This window comes from Sturnira hondurensis, unplaced genomic scaffold, assembly GCF_014824575.4.
Source record: "Sturnira hondurensis isolate 20B ecotype Veracruz unplaced genomic scaffold, ASM1482457v3 Scaffold0003681, whole genome shotgun sequence".
Lineage (NCBI taxonomy): Eukaryota > Metazoa > Chordata > Mammalia > Chiroptera > Phyllostomidae > Sturnira > Sturnira hondurensis.
The window spans coordinates 3,811,016-3,827,172 of NW_028076312.1; the positions used below are offsets into that span (position 1 = coordinate 3,811,016).

Here is a 16,157-nt window from a genome sequence, read left to right on the forward strand (position 1 = left end):
TCACCCATCAGGAATTGGGCAATTGCCTTAAAAGAGTCTTCAAAAAAAATTTCACTGAAGCTGAACGCAGCTTCTCACGCCGCCACCAGACTACAGATGGGTTCCTAGAACACCCACATAGTGGAGGAAGCGTGTACTACCACCCTCCAGAAGCTAATTCCATTTTGGCGGGTCCCCCCGTGTATATTATCAGAGAAACAAACAAACTAAAGAAGCCTCTCTTGGGCCATATACTGCGGACTTGAGGTTCAATAAGTTTCAACAAGCCTTGGGTTGGTTTTGCTAATCTCACTCCCATGTGGGAAGGATCCCTCACCTTAAAAATCTGCTGTGCTCCCTCCTCCATCCGGGGCCAGACCTGATAGCGAAACCTCCAGAGTGTGTGAAACTTGAGGACGGCGTTCAGCCTCTGCACCGTCTCGGGGTGGTGGAACTCAGACATGAGCATGTCAGACACAGCCTCGGGGACTTTCACGGCACACAGCAGGAACATGGCAGCTAGAGACAGTCAACAATTCATCAGCTACACATCTTTTCATTTTGCCCAGTTCCTGGGCATGGAGAGAAGGAGGAATCGCTATTTCCTTCAACTGACTCCTGAGCTCATCAAACCAGGCCACCAGCATTGTTTCGGCCACTGGAAACCAAACATCCCCATCCTCTGTGCCACCCACAGTCTTCCAATCTCAGGGGCAAGGGCAGCGACAGCATGACACTTCAATAGAATAACTCATTCTATGCAATGTTTCCTTTGGCTCACTGTGAAAAGCGAATGCCAGAGAAAGCAAACAAACAAAGGAAATTGCATTTTGAAATATCCTTCTCAGGAAATGGCTAGAGTCATCTCATCATAACCCTGGGACAATACATAAAAATGTGAGTTAAAAACTGTCTCAGTTACACCAGTTGTGTTAAAAATAAAATCCAATTTATAGACTCTATTACCTTCCTAGAGATAGAAGAGACTGAGAAGCTGAAAGAAATTTCATAAATCATAGTACTATTACTATTTTTTAATTTCCAGAAAATACAAATGTCAATGAGAAAAAGGTTAGTTGTCCTAAGTCATAAAGCTAATGAGCAATGAGATATATAAATATACTCTGTAGCATAGATGAAGAAACCAGTGGCAATTATAAAAACACAATTTAAAATCTCCCTCGTCTTTTCCCCACAGTCTCAAAACATCATCTAAATTATCTCCGCTTTTGTGTTGTGAGCTTGCAGAATTTATTCGAGCACTTCTTTTTCTCGACTGAGTCAGAAATCAGTCAGAGTCGGACTGGGTCAGACTTAAAAACTGGACTGAGTCCAACTCCATCTGGACTGGGTCCAGTGTGAGGGCTCAGGTGACTCAAATTTTGTTCCAAGGCTGAAAAAGTAGCTAACCACACCAAAGATGATCCTGAAGAACAGTGGTCACAGTGGAGACCGTTAGTCATCCTAGGCAAGCTCATCCATTTATGAGGGATCCAAGAGGAAGAGTCGTCTCAAGGAGGAAATAGATGTTCCTCCTCCCCAGTTATTGGTGACTGGGCTGAGACACACAGGGGCACCCACTCGCTCTGGAGCCCGGACGGTATCCTGAGAAGGTGGGCAGAAGCCGGCAAAAGACGGGGATGTTGATCAGAGTCAGCGCTCCCAGAGCTCTGTCTGTGGTGCTGGCTGAGAGCGGAAGGCAAAATTTCACATTGCCCCTTCCTTTACAGATCCAGATTGGCAGGGAAAAACATTGACTACCCATCCTTTCTCTCCCAGAACAGCCTGCCTCCTTGCTTTTTGTCTGTCTGCGGCCTGAGAATTTGGCTAGCCGACCACCAGGTTGGGGGTCCCCAAATGCGGCCAGACAGAAAGGAGTTCTGCCCCACCAGAAGCTCAGTTTCTACTGTGATCGGCTTTCAGGGGAACTGTGCCCTCTGTCTTCTTTTGGTTGCCTTTGGGCAGATATGGCTCTCGAGAGACTAGTGTCTTTTACACACTCTTTGAGCCCCTTCTTGAGTCCATGGGGCAGTTCGATACTGCCAGAAGTATTTTCTCTTTGTCCTGAAGCCCGGCTGAAGCCTGACAAGATACACATCTGAAAGGATTTAAACACATTTTTGAAAGTGACTCTACGTTCAGACGTTGGCCAACTTGGAAGCTGATATGCAGAGCCTGATAAAATAATTTTTAGGCCTTGTTCCCTAAGCTAAAATGAAACTATATACTGGGGGTGGGCGGAAACATTCTGAAGCCACAGTGGAAGGCTTCGCTGAAACACCCCAAAGAAACACAGCTCTAAAAATAGAATATAGGAATCTTTTGGTCCCCATCTTAGTTGGAGATCTTCCTGTTATAAAAAACCAAACTAGGCCCTGGCTGGTGTAGCTCAGTGGATTGAGCGTGGGCCTGCAAACCACACGATCACAGTTCAATTCCCAGTCAGGGCACATGCCTGGATTGCAGGCCAGTTCCCGGTTCCTGGCGGAGGACACATGAGAGGCAACCATACATTGATATTTCTCTCCCTCTCTCCTTCCCTTCCCCTCTAAGATAAATAAAGAAAATCTTTTAAAAAACCCCGAAGATAATGTATTTGGATGGATGAGTCACAGTCTTGATATTCAAACTGCAACCCAATTTTTTGAGGAATTAAGAACAAGTGTACTTGTCTTAAAAACAGAGTCTTTACAGGAACGGAAGTGTGGATCTAGACACAATGCAAAGCCCACCTATCTTTTTTACCAATCCCCAAACCTCCAGCATTCAGCTAAACAGGCTTGCAGATACTGTTAAAAACCTGGATTTGGGAAACTAAAGTCCTTCTTGAAGAAATTTGCATCCTTTCTCTGTGCTTTTGAGATAGAAATGTTCTACTTGGTTTTCTCTTGGAATCCAGAGCCATTCTTTGAATACAAATTCTGGGAGTACATTCTTAACAGCAAGAAGGAAGCTATTAAAATATGTGAATGAAAAATCTTCAAAGTCTTTTCCACAAATATTAGTAAAAGCTTTAGCCACCTGAGCAGGTAAATTTAACTTATTGTATCTACTAGAAACACAATTTGGATCCAAATGTTCTCTTAAAAACTAGTGGTTTTTCCATTATGATACCCATCTCATGGATAAAATTTTAAAATGAAAATAGTAAGATCTCTGTGTCTTTCTGTATGTTATATATGTCTACACATAAATGTTATAGATGTACGGTATTTTTCTTCCTTCAAATGGTATTGCCAAAATTAATTTGTAAAGATCTCAATTTAATTCGCTTAAAAACAAGCATTCACATAAACCAAGTACAACTTGGAAACATAGAAACTAACCCAAATGTCTTTCTAGTTCATGTGGTCTAGGCGACTCTTTGGTAAATAAAACTTAGTTTCGAGACAGCATAGGGTCTTGGACCCAGGAATGAAAAATGAAGTTGCCAGGAAGCCAAATTGAGACCAGGAACTAGGAATAGACTGATGGCAAAAATGTTACCACCCCTCCACGTCTTACTAAAAAAGGCAGAAGGAGGTGATTTTATCTTCCTTCTAACTTTCCACTTGAACTACTGACCCTCATGTGCAGTTGATCAGGGCTTGACCCCTCTACAACTTGACTTTAGGGCGGTGGCAATAAGCGGTGCACCATCTTGCCCTCAGGCCACAGCAGGAACAGAATTACCAGGCAACACAGCTAGAAAAGGAAGTCACCCAGCTCTCAGGTAGTCAGTTCTGCAAGCCTGCCTCTCTCCAAATCCCACCTTCCTTTTGCTTTTTCAACACTTGATTTTTCTCTGTTAATGCACCTTGACTCTAGCAACTATTGCTGAATCTACTGCTGAGGCCATAGCTGCATGACAAAAATCCCTGAAGTTTCTTGCTAGGGCGGTTTTAGAATCATTTTAAGTTAGGTAATAGAATTGCTTAAGATTACTTATTGTCTAAAAAAGAAGGAGTCTGTGCCATTGCACATGCCTCATGCCTGGATCGGCACCTCTGTACTGTAGCAAATCCAAGAAACTAACAAACAAGTGAATTAGCTATTCTCCTTTCAGGTTCATTCTTTGATTTATTTGATACCAGCTGGTTTGGCTCATGGGGGCCCCAGCTAAGGCAGATACTTCAGTCTCTCAGTATTATCCTCCTCACAGTTATCACTGCAGTCTCCCCGGGGTGCTGTGTTCTCTCAGAGGTCTTATATGCATGCTCACAGACATCAGCAGTACATGAAATGGGCTCGCTGTGCTCAGAGAAACAGCAACGAGATGAACAATGAGATGAACAGCAAGAACAATGCTTCCACCGATCTGACAACATAACCCGTGAGTTTCACAATGAGGCAAGAGCAACTTAACTCTAACGGTGACTGAGAGTGGTGCTAATACCAAATTTTTGATCAGTCCCTCATGTATGAGAAGATGATGAAGAGGAAGAAAGAGTTAAATTAGTTAAACAAGGAGGCCATCAGACTGATGTGGCTCCAGCGTCGTGGTGGTCTATGAAAGCGAACCCAAATCTATGCCTGGAAACGCATCAAGGTTATAAATTGGTTCTCTAAGTACAGCCAGTCACAAACAAGCAAGTAGGCTTTGAGCTGTAGTCGATCGCAGTTGTCTTCCTTGGTTGCTGTCCTTTCTCTGTGCAAGTCTCTCCCTGGGGGAGAGATGCTCCAGGTCCAGTTGGAGAGCTTCCCAACACTTCGGGTTTGCACTGCCCAAGTTAAATTGGTTTTTACTCAAATAAAGCCAAAACTTTAAAAAAAACAACAAGGTTTCCTAGATACAAATGAAAAGTGCAAAGTGTAATTGGTATTGTCCTTTATGTGTAAAGAAGGAAACATGTAATATATAAATACATGCTTCCATACATATGTGTGTCTAGTGTACCCGACAAGGTGCCCGAGAAACTTCAAAAGTTTCACCTCTGGAGAAAGGGACTGAGAGTCTTGGGGAAAAGAGTGATACTGTTAGCTTCACACACTTTTGTATTATTTTCACCATATTTTGCAATTAAAATGAGTACATAAAACTAAAGAAATGTGTTCAAAAGCAGGGAAAATGGTGAAGAATCCACACTTTGCATCAACCATTTACTAAGTATGTATCTTCGGATAAGTCACTTAAATTTCAACAAATCTGTCTCGACGCTGAAATTTGGATATGGAACATGGCCTGCATAAGATTTAAGAAAGTGAATGAGTGTGGTTCATGGGAAATCAAACAAAAAGAATGTTATCTTTTGTGAAATAAAGTGAAAATGCAGGTTCAGGGGAAAACCATTCTCTACGACTTGGAAACCCACTGGGACAGCCCTGCGCTTCTGTGCAAATTGCACGGTGGGATGAAGCTTGCACACGGGAGTCAGGCCTGCCTCCCTCTAGTGCACAGCTCCACCCAGAGTTCTAGCAATTGCTGTCCATCTGACCTAGGAGCGAAAGTGGGAGGAATACATCTCTCTCCTGTTTACACACCGTGACGCATGGCAGCAGGACCAAGGTCGAAGGTGGTCTTTCCTTACCCGCTGCCCCAGCCATGTGCTCATCCATGCTGAGCAGGAGCTCCCAGGCAGCTGGCTGGATGTCTCCGTACATCTCCTCCGTCAGAATTGGCGCGGCCTTGATTAGCAGAGATAAGGGAGCGGGCGACAGGCTCATCACCTGGGGGGAGATGGAAATCTCGGCTTCAAATTTTTGCAGACACTGATTGTCCTACTTCCCTTGAAACATAAGTGCCACTTCCCTTTTGGCCTCCCTCAAATGACCTTAAAATACTTTCTTATAAGGGAGCATGTTTATTGGCACAGTGTATAATAAGCTTTGTATCTTATGAGTTGGTGCATAATCAGAAAAAATCATGCTAATGTTATGATGCTTTCACCATGAAAACTGCTTTTGCAAACACCTAAGCAATAAGCTGTAGAGTAAATTCAGGTCTACGGGAAAAAAAGTCTCCAGTAACATATCTGTGCTAAAAGTCCCTATGGGCTTTCCGAGCATCCCGTTTTCCTTATTAGGGTTGCTTTCCACTGAAAACTGTAAGTAGCCTCTAATTTTCAAAGGAACTCTATTAAGAAAGATACTTTTCTAACCCAGTGTGAATTTGGATGGCGTTTTCCTATGAAATCCTATTATACCATGTGGTTATTGCCCCAGATTAGCCCACAAAATTTATCTAGCAAGTCTAGGTCTTTAACTATCCTTTTAAATACTTCCCAGAAAAATCATAAAAGTTTTTTCCCCCTGGGGATATGTATTATGATTTAGAGCTCAGGTTGTAATAACAATATATCAAAGTGTCAATCATGAATAAGTGGGTAAGTGCACTGCTCTATTTAATCCATGCCATAATCCTTTGAGATGGGTCTACTGTTATAATCCCCATTTTTGCAGGAATTGTATCTAAAATGAGAGAAATTATGTAACTTGCGCAAGGACCAGGGCCAGAGCAGCAGATGTGAGCCCAGACTGTGTCATTTCAAGACCTGTGAGCACCACAGCCACGCACTGGTGGGAGGTTAGCACCCCTGGTGTGGAGGGAGAGGGAAAAGGCACAGGGACAGCCAAGCTCCCCAAACCTCGTCTTAGTGGAAGCTGGCTGTTGAGCAAGGATATTTTCCTTGCACACTTGGTGGCACCCTTGCTCACCAGTTACGGGGACCATCATACTGGCACTATGCCAGCTGGCACTGTAACTCCCAGACTCTAGCCAACAGACTCCTGATACGGCTCCATGACTGTCTCTGCTCCGGTGTCCATACCTGCAGTCTGATGTACTTCAGCATTCCAGAGTCCTTCTTCCCTTCCAGGTTGGCATCTGACACTCTCTTCTTCAGAGAAGGTGTTCTCAGGCACGACTTATCTGAGCACTGAAAAACACAGGAGATATGTCCTGAGGGGTGTTGAGCTCCCTCCAAAGCCAACAGTGCTGTTTCCAAACCCTGATTCTCCAAACCACTGTCTTCGTGGGATAAGAAAGATGGCCTCCGGCCTTTCTGTGGCTCTGCACTCTTTGAAAATTAAAAGCAGTGAATTGTGTAATAAAAAGAAAACTTTAGAGATATTTAGCAACAAATTCTTCTTTATCACTGAGGGAACTGGGAACCAGAGAGGTGAGTTAACTCGACCGAGCTGTAAAACTGGTTATTAGCAGAATAAGAAAAGGAACAAGGACCTCTTGACTTCCATTTTAGGGCTGATTTTATTTCACTAAGCTGTTTCTTTTAAAAGATTAATTCAGTTAAAATCCACTCCACCTAATAGTCACTCCACCTAATAGTTACTCTACCTAATAGTCACTCCACCTAATAGTCCCTCCACAGTGTTGGATGTTAGGAGTCAACCATTTGGTCACACAAGAATGAAACTATTCTACGAAGGAGAGTTAGGAAGGAAAGATAAAGGTCTCATTGGGGAAGGGTGAGTTCATAACATCTATCACCTGGACCTGAGTTGCACATGTAAATTGGCTTCTGTGAAAAAGCGCACTTGTTCATTGGAGGCAGCAGTTCTTCCAAACTGGTCCTCGGCCAGAGTCCAGGAATGGGCCAACTCATCCGTTGGAAGCACGAAGGAGACTGTCTTCTCCTGACTCCCCAAATGCCAAGGAATGGCGTGGACAGAGCAGCTGGGAGAATGCTCGGTCCTCATGGTGTCGGGCCCTGTTTATGTGTCGTGAGTCCAGGTTCCCCCTATTTCTATGCTGCAGGCAGGCTGTGCAAAGAGGGATCCATTCCTCCGCATGGAATAAATGCTCGTTTGTCCAGGACCATGTCAGTGAAACACTTTCTCCCTTGATGCCAAAGGGAAAAAATCCCTGAAACCCTTAAGAACTTTGAACAGTGCTTCACAGTGTTATAGATGCAGATATTTTGAAGGAAAGGGCAAATCTGAAAGTACATGCATGTTCCAAGAAAGTCTTTTAAAACTCTGACAAAAAGACCCAAGACAACACATCTATTATGAAACTGGTATAGAATGAACTTTTTAAGTGAATCCACTTGGAAATGAATCAAAGATGTTGCTGTGTTTTCTGAAAGTAAAATCTTGGAAGCACATACTTGGGGACAACACATATGGAGAGAGAAAACCTGCATTTTTTTCTATGAATAAAAAACAGTATACAGCACCAACATCATGCCTATTTTTTTATAATTTGAAAACTGCTCCAAAATTATACATGACCATCATTTTCCATATAAACATAGAGGTATCACTGACTTCCTTTTTAAGAAGTCAAGTTATTTTAGAAGTGGCATCTCTCTTTTATTCCATTTATAAAATAATACATGCAAATGGCAGACTATCTAGAAAACCTGGAAAAACTATGAAGAAAACAAAACCAAAAATGCCTAAAATCCCCACCCCAGTGATGACCACCACCTGTTTCCTTTCATCATCTCCCCTCATGCATCTTAACACCACTATGAGGACGTTCTGTGTGTGGTGCCTACGCTGAAACAATTCAATTCACTGTGGTCTTATAATCAATATTCCCCAGATAATTACAATTATTTTAAAATGTGTTTTTTTTGAATTTTGTAAATATTTCATCTTTTTCACCTTTGGCTGGATATTTTGTCTTTCTTAGGGTTATTTATGCAGAAAAATATTCTTTGATTAAATCATAGGAATTTTAACTAGAGAGACAAGCTAGTCACTCCTCCTGACTGACCTGCTCATGCTGGACAGACGGACATGATGGGTGCCTGTGTGACGGACACTCGGGTGTGCCATGTGAAGGTCCTAAAGTCCCTCCGCTGCTGTGACCCCTAGCTCAGACTAACAAGGCCATTGTCAGTTGCTTTTGCTTTGGTAACTTGGTGTAAAACTTGGTGAGAAAAGAACTAGGAACTGGAGGGAGTAGGAGGCTCATTCTGAAGGTATCTACTGGTTATTGGTGATTCTTGGAAGCATTAGAAATTTTAGTGAACTGCAAGGTACACATGGGGGTTGGAATTATAGACCAAGCGGGGAAATAGAAAGAAACCCGAGACCAGTAACCCCAAACTAAAGGCCAGACTAACAGAGGATACCATTTATCATTGAGTTGGTCTACTCGAGGAAGCACAGCGCCAAGAGTTGTCAGGGATATTGGGGGGATGCTTGCTGGGGGTGGTATAGAGACTGAACTGCTGTCAGTCTCTTCTCTACACATGTCACAGACATACACATCATACCTGACTCCCTGTCTTCTCTCCTCGTCCTGACCACCCTGGATCAAATTCACTATGCAACACCAATCCTTCCAGTGGTCAGGGATTTATCACTTGATATGTCTGGATCAAAAAGAAAGGAACTGGACCCACCAAATGCCCATCCTAGGAGATTAAGGGACACTGAGTCTGATTCACTTTGCGATGGTGGCTGGGGTGAGAAGAAATGATTGGGATTTTCAGTTGAAGTACATGATGGAAAAGGCAGCAGGAGCCGGTTAGGGGACGGAGATGAGTGGGCAGGTGGAAAAGATGTGGAAAGCAGCAGAGATGAGAGGCCACATCTGTCCTGAGATGCACAGCAGCTATTCCTCACTCCTTGTGGCTTGGCTGTGCTTCCCATCTCTCCCTGGTTCTGAGAGATTCTGACAGACCCTTTGAAGAAACTTTCTGATCACTTGACTACATTTCAGTGGGGTTCTGTTCCTTACAACACAAAATTATTAACTAGGGAGGCATGAAAATTATTTTAAGTAAAAAATTTTATTTACCTATTCAGTAATTCAAGTAACTCATTTATTGAGTTAAGCGTATGCCGGGAACTGAGCTGAATTCAGGAGACGTGCTGAGGGGCGGAGCACCCATCATTCTCGCCCTCAGGGTGAGTGCATCTACTAGGGGAGACCGAAGTCTCCCCTCCTTACCCCTCACCTCTTCAGGCTGAAAGTAACAAAATAATGTTTATCTACTCTTTTTCCATCAGCAAGCTCAAACTGAACACTTACCATATTTTTCCATGTATAATGCACACGTTTTTGCCCAACCTTTTGAGGGAAAAATAAGCATGGACATTATATATGGGTGGTACTAATTCTGTATCTACATAAATGGGTTTTTTGGTTTTTTTTTTAATTTAATTTTATTTTTATTTAATTCTTGTTCAAGTACAGTTTTCTGTCTTATATTCCCAGCCCTGCCCGCCCCCCGCCCAGTGCTCCCCACCTCCCTCCCATTAATGTTTTTAATTCTTTTATGTATGCTTATGTGTTAAAAGTGTAACTCTGGAAAGCAATGAATGATATCTGTGTGCAAAATAATACCCTAGAATATGACAATCAGTGTTATTTCTAAATATATCTAAATAAAAAACTGAATTATAAATTAATACAAAAGATTTTTTTCCCAGAAAGTTTGGACCAAAAAACACGGGTGCGCTCTATGCACAGTAAACTAAGGTAATCTACTTAGAAAATAGCACTAGAGAAGGTACAGATACGCAATAAAAAATCAAAGGATTCTTTGGTGAACTTAATAGCTGTACAGTGGCAGTGTGCAGCAAGCCCTCGAGTTTGGACGTGAACCAGCATGGACTAGCAGCATGGTCGGAGAGTCTGCGAGCACTAAAATGCTGATGAGCAGACCGATGAGAGTGAGGTGGGCTAACAAAATGTACAGCTACCACCTACATATTCCACCATAAAACCAATTGACAAGGAGAGAGGAACAAACCACCAATTGCTCATAAAGCCTGATTTTATTCAGAACCTCTACTTTCATTCTGGATATCTTGCACACTGTCTTCATGTGGGCTCTGGGAGTGTGGGCATCGTTCATTTCTGTGACAGATTCAAAACAGGCCAATGGAAACACCATGAGAGGGAGGGAAACTGAGCTGGAACAGGAGGCTGGCATTTTGGAAATAAAATGGGTATAGAAGACTCACTACATTTTTCAGTTCTGCACTGGTATGGCTAACTTGGATGAGTTAACAACAGAGGACAATCACTTCTGCTTTACTTTCTCTTTTCCTCCCAGAAATGTAAGCAATGCAGAATATTGGTGCTTTCCTGCTGCTTCAGCCCAGCGTCCTGGTTGGCCCACAGGAGGAGGATACACACGAAACATCCAGAGCTATACAGCCCACTCGTTAGATATCACACAGGACACAAAATGTACAAGGCTGCCTCAGTTCTCAAGAAGTTTATAATTAAGGCACAGGAGAAATAGGGATATCAATAGGTCCATTCTGCAGATGGAGTGATTTTAAAACCTCTTAGAGCGTGCCACTAACCCACAGGGTAAAGAACAAAATGACTTCCCAAGGTTCGGGCGGCCCTGCGAGGCCTGGTTTCTATCCGTCTGTGCAGCCTTCTCATGCGCCGCAGCCCTCTGTGTTCCCGCCAAGGTTCTTCCTACTCATTTCTTCTCTGTGGTTGGAAAATTCTGTATCCAATTAACATCATTGCATCCGCTGTCAAAGCTCATCTGTCACTTTATTGGAGAGGCCGTCTTAGTTCCTCTGACAAGTTCAAAGCCTTGTTCATAAGCTTTCTCAGCATACCATGTCTCTCCTCCATTATGCTTTTTGCTGTTGCAGGTTTACATCAGGTTAGAACACTTAAGGCCCATCTCTCTAACTGAGTTAGACTGTGTGCATCCCATGAGGACAAGGACTGTATCTCTTGTGCTCATTATTACACCATAGTATGAACTTGGCATGGTCCACTTCTTAGAAAATTTGTTTAACCGAGAGATGGATGGGTGGATTAATGAATGACTGGCTGAGTGAAAAATCAAAAAAGCACAAGTAAATGGTTGTGTCATTTAAAGGAAGAGGGAGGGAGGAAAATAACATTACTCATCCACCTGCAGTGTGTCTTGTGGTTAACACTGGGGAGATCAGAAAAGGTTTCAAGGAGGAAGCAGCGTTTGAGTTGGACCTTGAAGGGGGTTTGGATGAACTCACGGGTGAAGGTATCTTTGGAGCAGACAATGGCAGAAAGAAGTCTCAGAGTGTGTGTGGTGAACGGTGAACATTAATTGTAGACTGGTAGATTTTTGCAACTGCCAACACATACTGTTTTCTACTAAATCTAAGGGAGTTTTTACATGAAGGAGCAGTTTTCTAAATGAAAATTGGTTTTCTTTGAATGTAGTCTTATTTATGTTTGAGATATAGATGTGTGTGTATACACACATACATATACACTGCATACACACAAACATACTTATGTATATATTTTTCATTTTGTGTCACCAATTAGCAGTTTATACAGTTTATTTGTTACCCACAGTGACTATTCCCCACCTCCTTTCTCTTAAGAACTTGTTTAGTTTGAACACCATGAGAGGCAACAGAACCTGGTTAAAAAAGTCCTGACGTTGATATTCCACATTTCTAAATTGAAGCCTAGATGAGTTATAGGTGTGAAGTGTGGACACTCCATCTTTCTGAGCCTCAACTTTTTTCATCTATGAAACTGGGAGAACAATGTTTCTTGCACAAGGTTCGCAAGAACCCACAAGCACTTTGTTAATTATATAGGCCTGCCTAATCACCTCACACAGATGCTTCAAAAAGCTACTAAAAAATCATATCCCAGAAGGTGAATTAGCTTAAATAAGATGCATGAGATACTTGTATTTTTCCTTAAAATCTCTTGTATTATCCAGAATTTCTTCAAAGAACCTCTGTTACTTTCATAATAAAAGGTTGTAGTTAAAAGAAACCCCTTTGCAAGTGCTAAAACATTAAAAACTGCTACACAACTCAGCCGTGAAACATTCTTTCTAACTCAGGTTCTCTAGTTGTTTGACTTGTATGGTATTGTCATCCCCCCAACCCACCAAACCTGACTTGCAAAAGACCCTCAGCTTCTACTTTTTATTTTTTCTGTCTCCCAGAATGTCTGGCTGAATACTGTGCCAATAGCAGGTGCACGGTGAATGCTCACTGAAATGAATAGATACTCTATAAAAATCTGTTTGCAAAACAACTTGGGAGAAGCAGCTGCAGGGGCAGCCCGCAGCGTCAGTCGGCTGGCTTGGCCAGTGGGCCTGCTCAGGGGCAGGTGGGGACCCAGGCCTCCCCTGGCAGGAGCGGGGCAGCTGTTCTCAGCTGTCAGAAAAGTGCTGTTGACTGCTTAGAAGACACAACAGGAGTTTCCTGAAGGAGCTTCTAGGTCTGATCTGACCTAGATTTCTCTGTTATTTATTTATCTGTGAATACTTGGGCCATTTATTACTTCTTTCTTAATGCATAATTGTATCAGTTCCCTATTGGTGCTGTAACAAATGACTGCAACCTTCATGTCTTAAAACAACACAAGTCGACTGTCTTACAGTTCTGAAGGTCGGAAGTCTACACTGGATTGGCAGGGCTGTGTTCCTTCTGGAGGCTTTTGGGAATCATCCATTTCTTTACCGTTTGCATCTTCTAAGAGGCTGCCAGCAATTCTTGGCTCATGGCCATGCCTACTGTGACCTCTGAGTCTGCTGTTGCATCTCATTCTCTGCCTCTCCTGTCTCCTTTTATCACTTATAAGAACCTTTATGATTTACATTGGGTCTGCCTGGATAATTCAGGATACTCTTCCCATTTTGAAATTCTTAATTCACATCGTCAAAATTCCTTCTATCACATGAAGTAACATAGTCACAGATTCCAAAAATTAAGATGCAAACCTCTTGGGGGTATTCGTCTGCCTACCACAATAACCTCCTCATTGCCACCACCCCATGAGTTCAGATTCATTCATGGAAATAAGACAAAACCTGGGAAAAGATTCCATTTTTGTTCACAGACATGAAGACAAAGCATCTGTTTTTCTTGCACTCATCTCCTCCCTTTGCTCAGAATCACAGAAAACTGTAGCCTATGATACAACTGCAGTGGCCTGAAGTTTTTATTTCCAGGTAAGAGGTTCTTAGGACATCATTCTCCCTAAAACTGGCACATTGTCTACTCATCACTCACGTACCTCCTTCTGTTTCTTGCCCCGGAGAGCCACATTGCTGACGTTGTTGTTCTCCCGGAGGGAGTCCACCGTGTCTCCATAGAGCAGCTTGATGGCCCGGACCAGCCGGGCACAGGAGCGGCTGTGGTGCAGGTAGCAGTGTGGGTGGCAGTAGTCGATGTGGGTGCAGATGAAGCTTTGCTGGTTGCACAGCAAGATCATGACCTGGAACACAGACACCACTGAGACTCCACCGAGCAACCAGAGTGCAGACTGACTATGAACCTACATATAGGGTGGAAGATGGAAAGTTCAAGGTCAACCTTCCTTGTTGGGTCCAGAAACCACAATGACTCTGTAATTCCACGAGAGAACAGAGGTACAAGCCTTAGTGTACTTGGCTTCTTTTGCTCCTTCCATCACACTTGATAGAAAGATCTCTTTGAAACAGTAAATGCTTACGTGATCTTCAAAAACCTAAAATGGTCATTATTATGGAGTATATGATTTCCATGTATTTTCAAATGAAGATTTTGAACTCAAAATATGTACTTTTTTTAGCTCTTAAGTAATGGAGGAAGCCATATAATACAGCATACACTGATGAGCACTTCTGTCCCAAAGGATTGGCTGACTTTTCACAGGTGGGATGGTCTTTGAGTCCAGCCCACATTCATGGAACTGGAAAACAGTTCTCTATCTTCCATCCTGACCTATAACCTTCAACTGGGCCTTGAATTCCACTGCAGTATTTTATTTCCCATCTCCAAGAGATTTTATATATATATATATATATATATATATATATATATATATATATATACACACACACACACACACACACACACACACATATACATATACATATACATATACATTTTTTTGGTCTTTTGAGCCATTCTAGTTCCTCACTTGTGACTTGATCTGGCTCAAATTCCCACATCTCCCGGACTTCCCAAATCAGATTCCAGAAGAGAACTCAGTGGATTTAAGGACATAGTTGTGTGGAGGTAAGGAATGAAAGCCCTTGCATCCGTAACTCCTCCAGCTGTTTCCTAAACAGGCAGTGGCATTTCTAGAGCCACAAGGTCAGTCCAAGGGGCGTAAGAGCAATCCTCGGAACGCTTCCACCCGTCCTGAAACTAGCTCCCACCCCAGCACCTAGCCTGGGACAAGGTGTGTGCCACACTGGGTGGAGAACAGAGTAGGTCTCCATGGGGAAGGCCAATCCGACCTGCTCAGCAGGGCTGACACACAGTTCCTTAACATGGAGAAGCTTTGCTTACTCCGAGACAAAGAAAATCAGTAACAACCACCAATGCCATGTCAAACACGCTATCACTACTTCATACTCATCAAAGTTTTTAAACAAACAGGTTTTCTGAGAAGAATATCCACATCTCTCTCAAGATTCCCTAAATATCCCTGATGTACCCGTTGATACTGGTGCGAGGCAGAGCACCAGTATCAAACCTTATGGTAAGGACCGTAAGGTTTCCTCTGTGATTCTCAAATGTAGCCATTTAAGAGAAACACCAAGGACCCTTAACAACCACCACCACCACCACCACCACCACCAAGTAAACTGACATAAAAATGAACATATTACTCACTTTAGTTCTTTAGGAAGTTCTGGTTTGGTACATCTGTGATGGAGGTGGAGGTGACCTAGAAACGTACAATTTTAAACCTCTGCCCAGGGATGTCCCCTGTGTGGCTGCTTTTTCTTCTAGGGATTTACTGATTAAGGCCAAGCAGAAATCAGCTGACAAAGCACAGTGAGATTTTGGCACCTTCACTGTGATAGGCAAACGAAACCAGAGTTTCAGACCCATCAAGAATGAGAGGACATACCTGAAACTCTCACTGAACCTCACACGGCTTCCTACTCAGAGACGTGTGTATGTGGGGAGGGAGGAGGGTGGAAATAGTGCCAGGCAGGTCTGCTTAGTTCCTGACTGGACTGAGGCGACACTCTTTGCTGTCTGCCCGAGGATAAGACAAATCATCTCCGGAGAGAGTTAACGTCATCTAGAGCCTCCGTAATTTTATAATTCAACAAATTAGTAAACTTTGAGAGCAGTTTTAGGTTCACAGCAAAGTTGAGCAGGAAGCATGGCCAGTTCTCCGAGACCCCCTGCCCCGGCCCACGCACAGCCCCCTTCATCAACAACATCCCCCACTGGGGGCTACATTTGCTCCGACCAATGACCCTACACTGACACATCAGTGTCACCCAAAGCCCACAGTTCACTTTAGGGTTCACTCTTGGTGTCACGCACTCTACAGGTTTGACAGACCT

At 43.1% G+C, this 16,157-nt stretch overlaps 1 protein-coding gene across 1 annotated transcript in view; it reads right to left on the reverse strand.

The window, feature by feature from the left end:
• Nucleotides 1-16,157, reverse strand: part of UNC80 (unc-80 subunit of NALCN channel complex) — a 157,183-nt gene that overhangs the window by 65,330 nt on the left and 75,696 nt on the right. Inside the window, exons 21-24 of the mRNA XM_037042137.1 lie at nt 13,880-14,080; nt 6,726-6,833; nt 5,487-5,625; nt 317-498 (exon numbers count right to left, since the gene is read on the reverse strand). Of these exons, the coding sequence (XP_036898032.1) occupies nt 317-498; nt 5,487-5,625; nt 6,726-6,833; nt 13,880-14,080 (630 nt within the window). The remainder of the gene's footprint in view (nt 1-316; nt 499-5,486; nt 5,626-6,725; nt 6,834-13,879; nt 14,081-16,157) is intronic.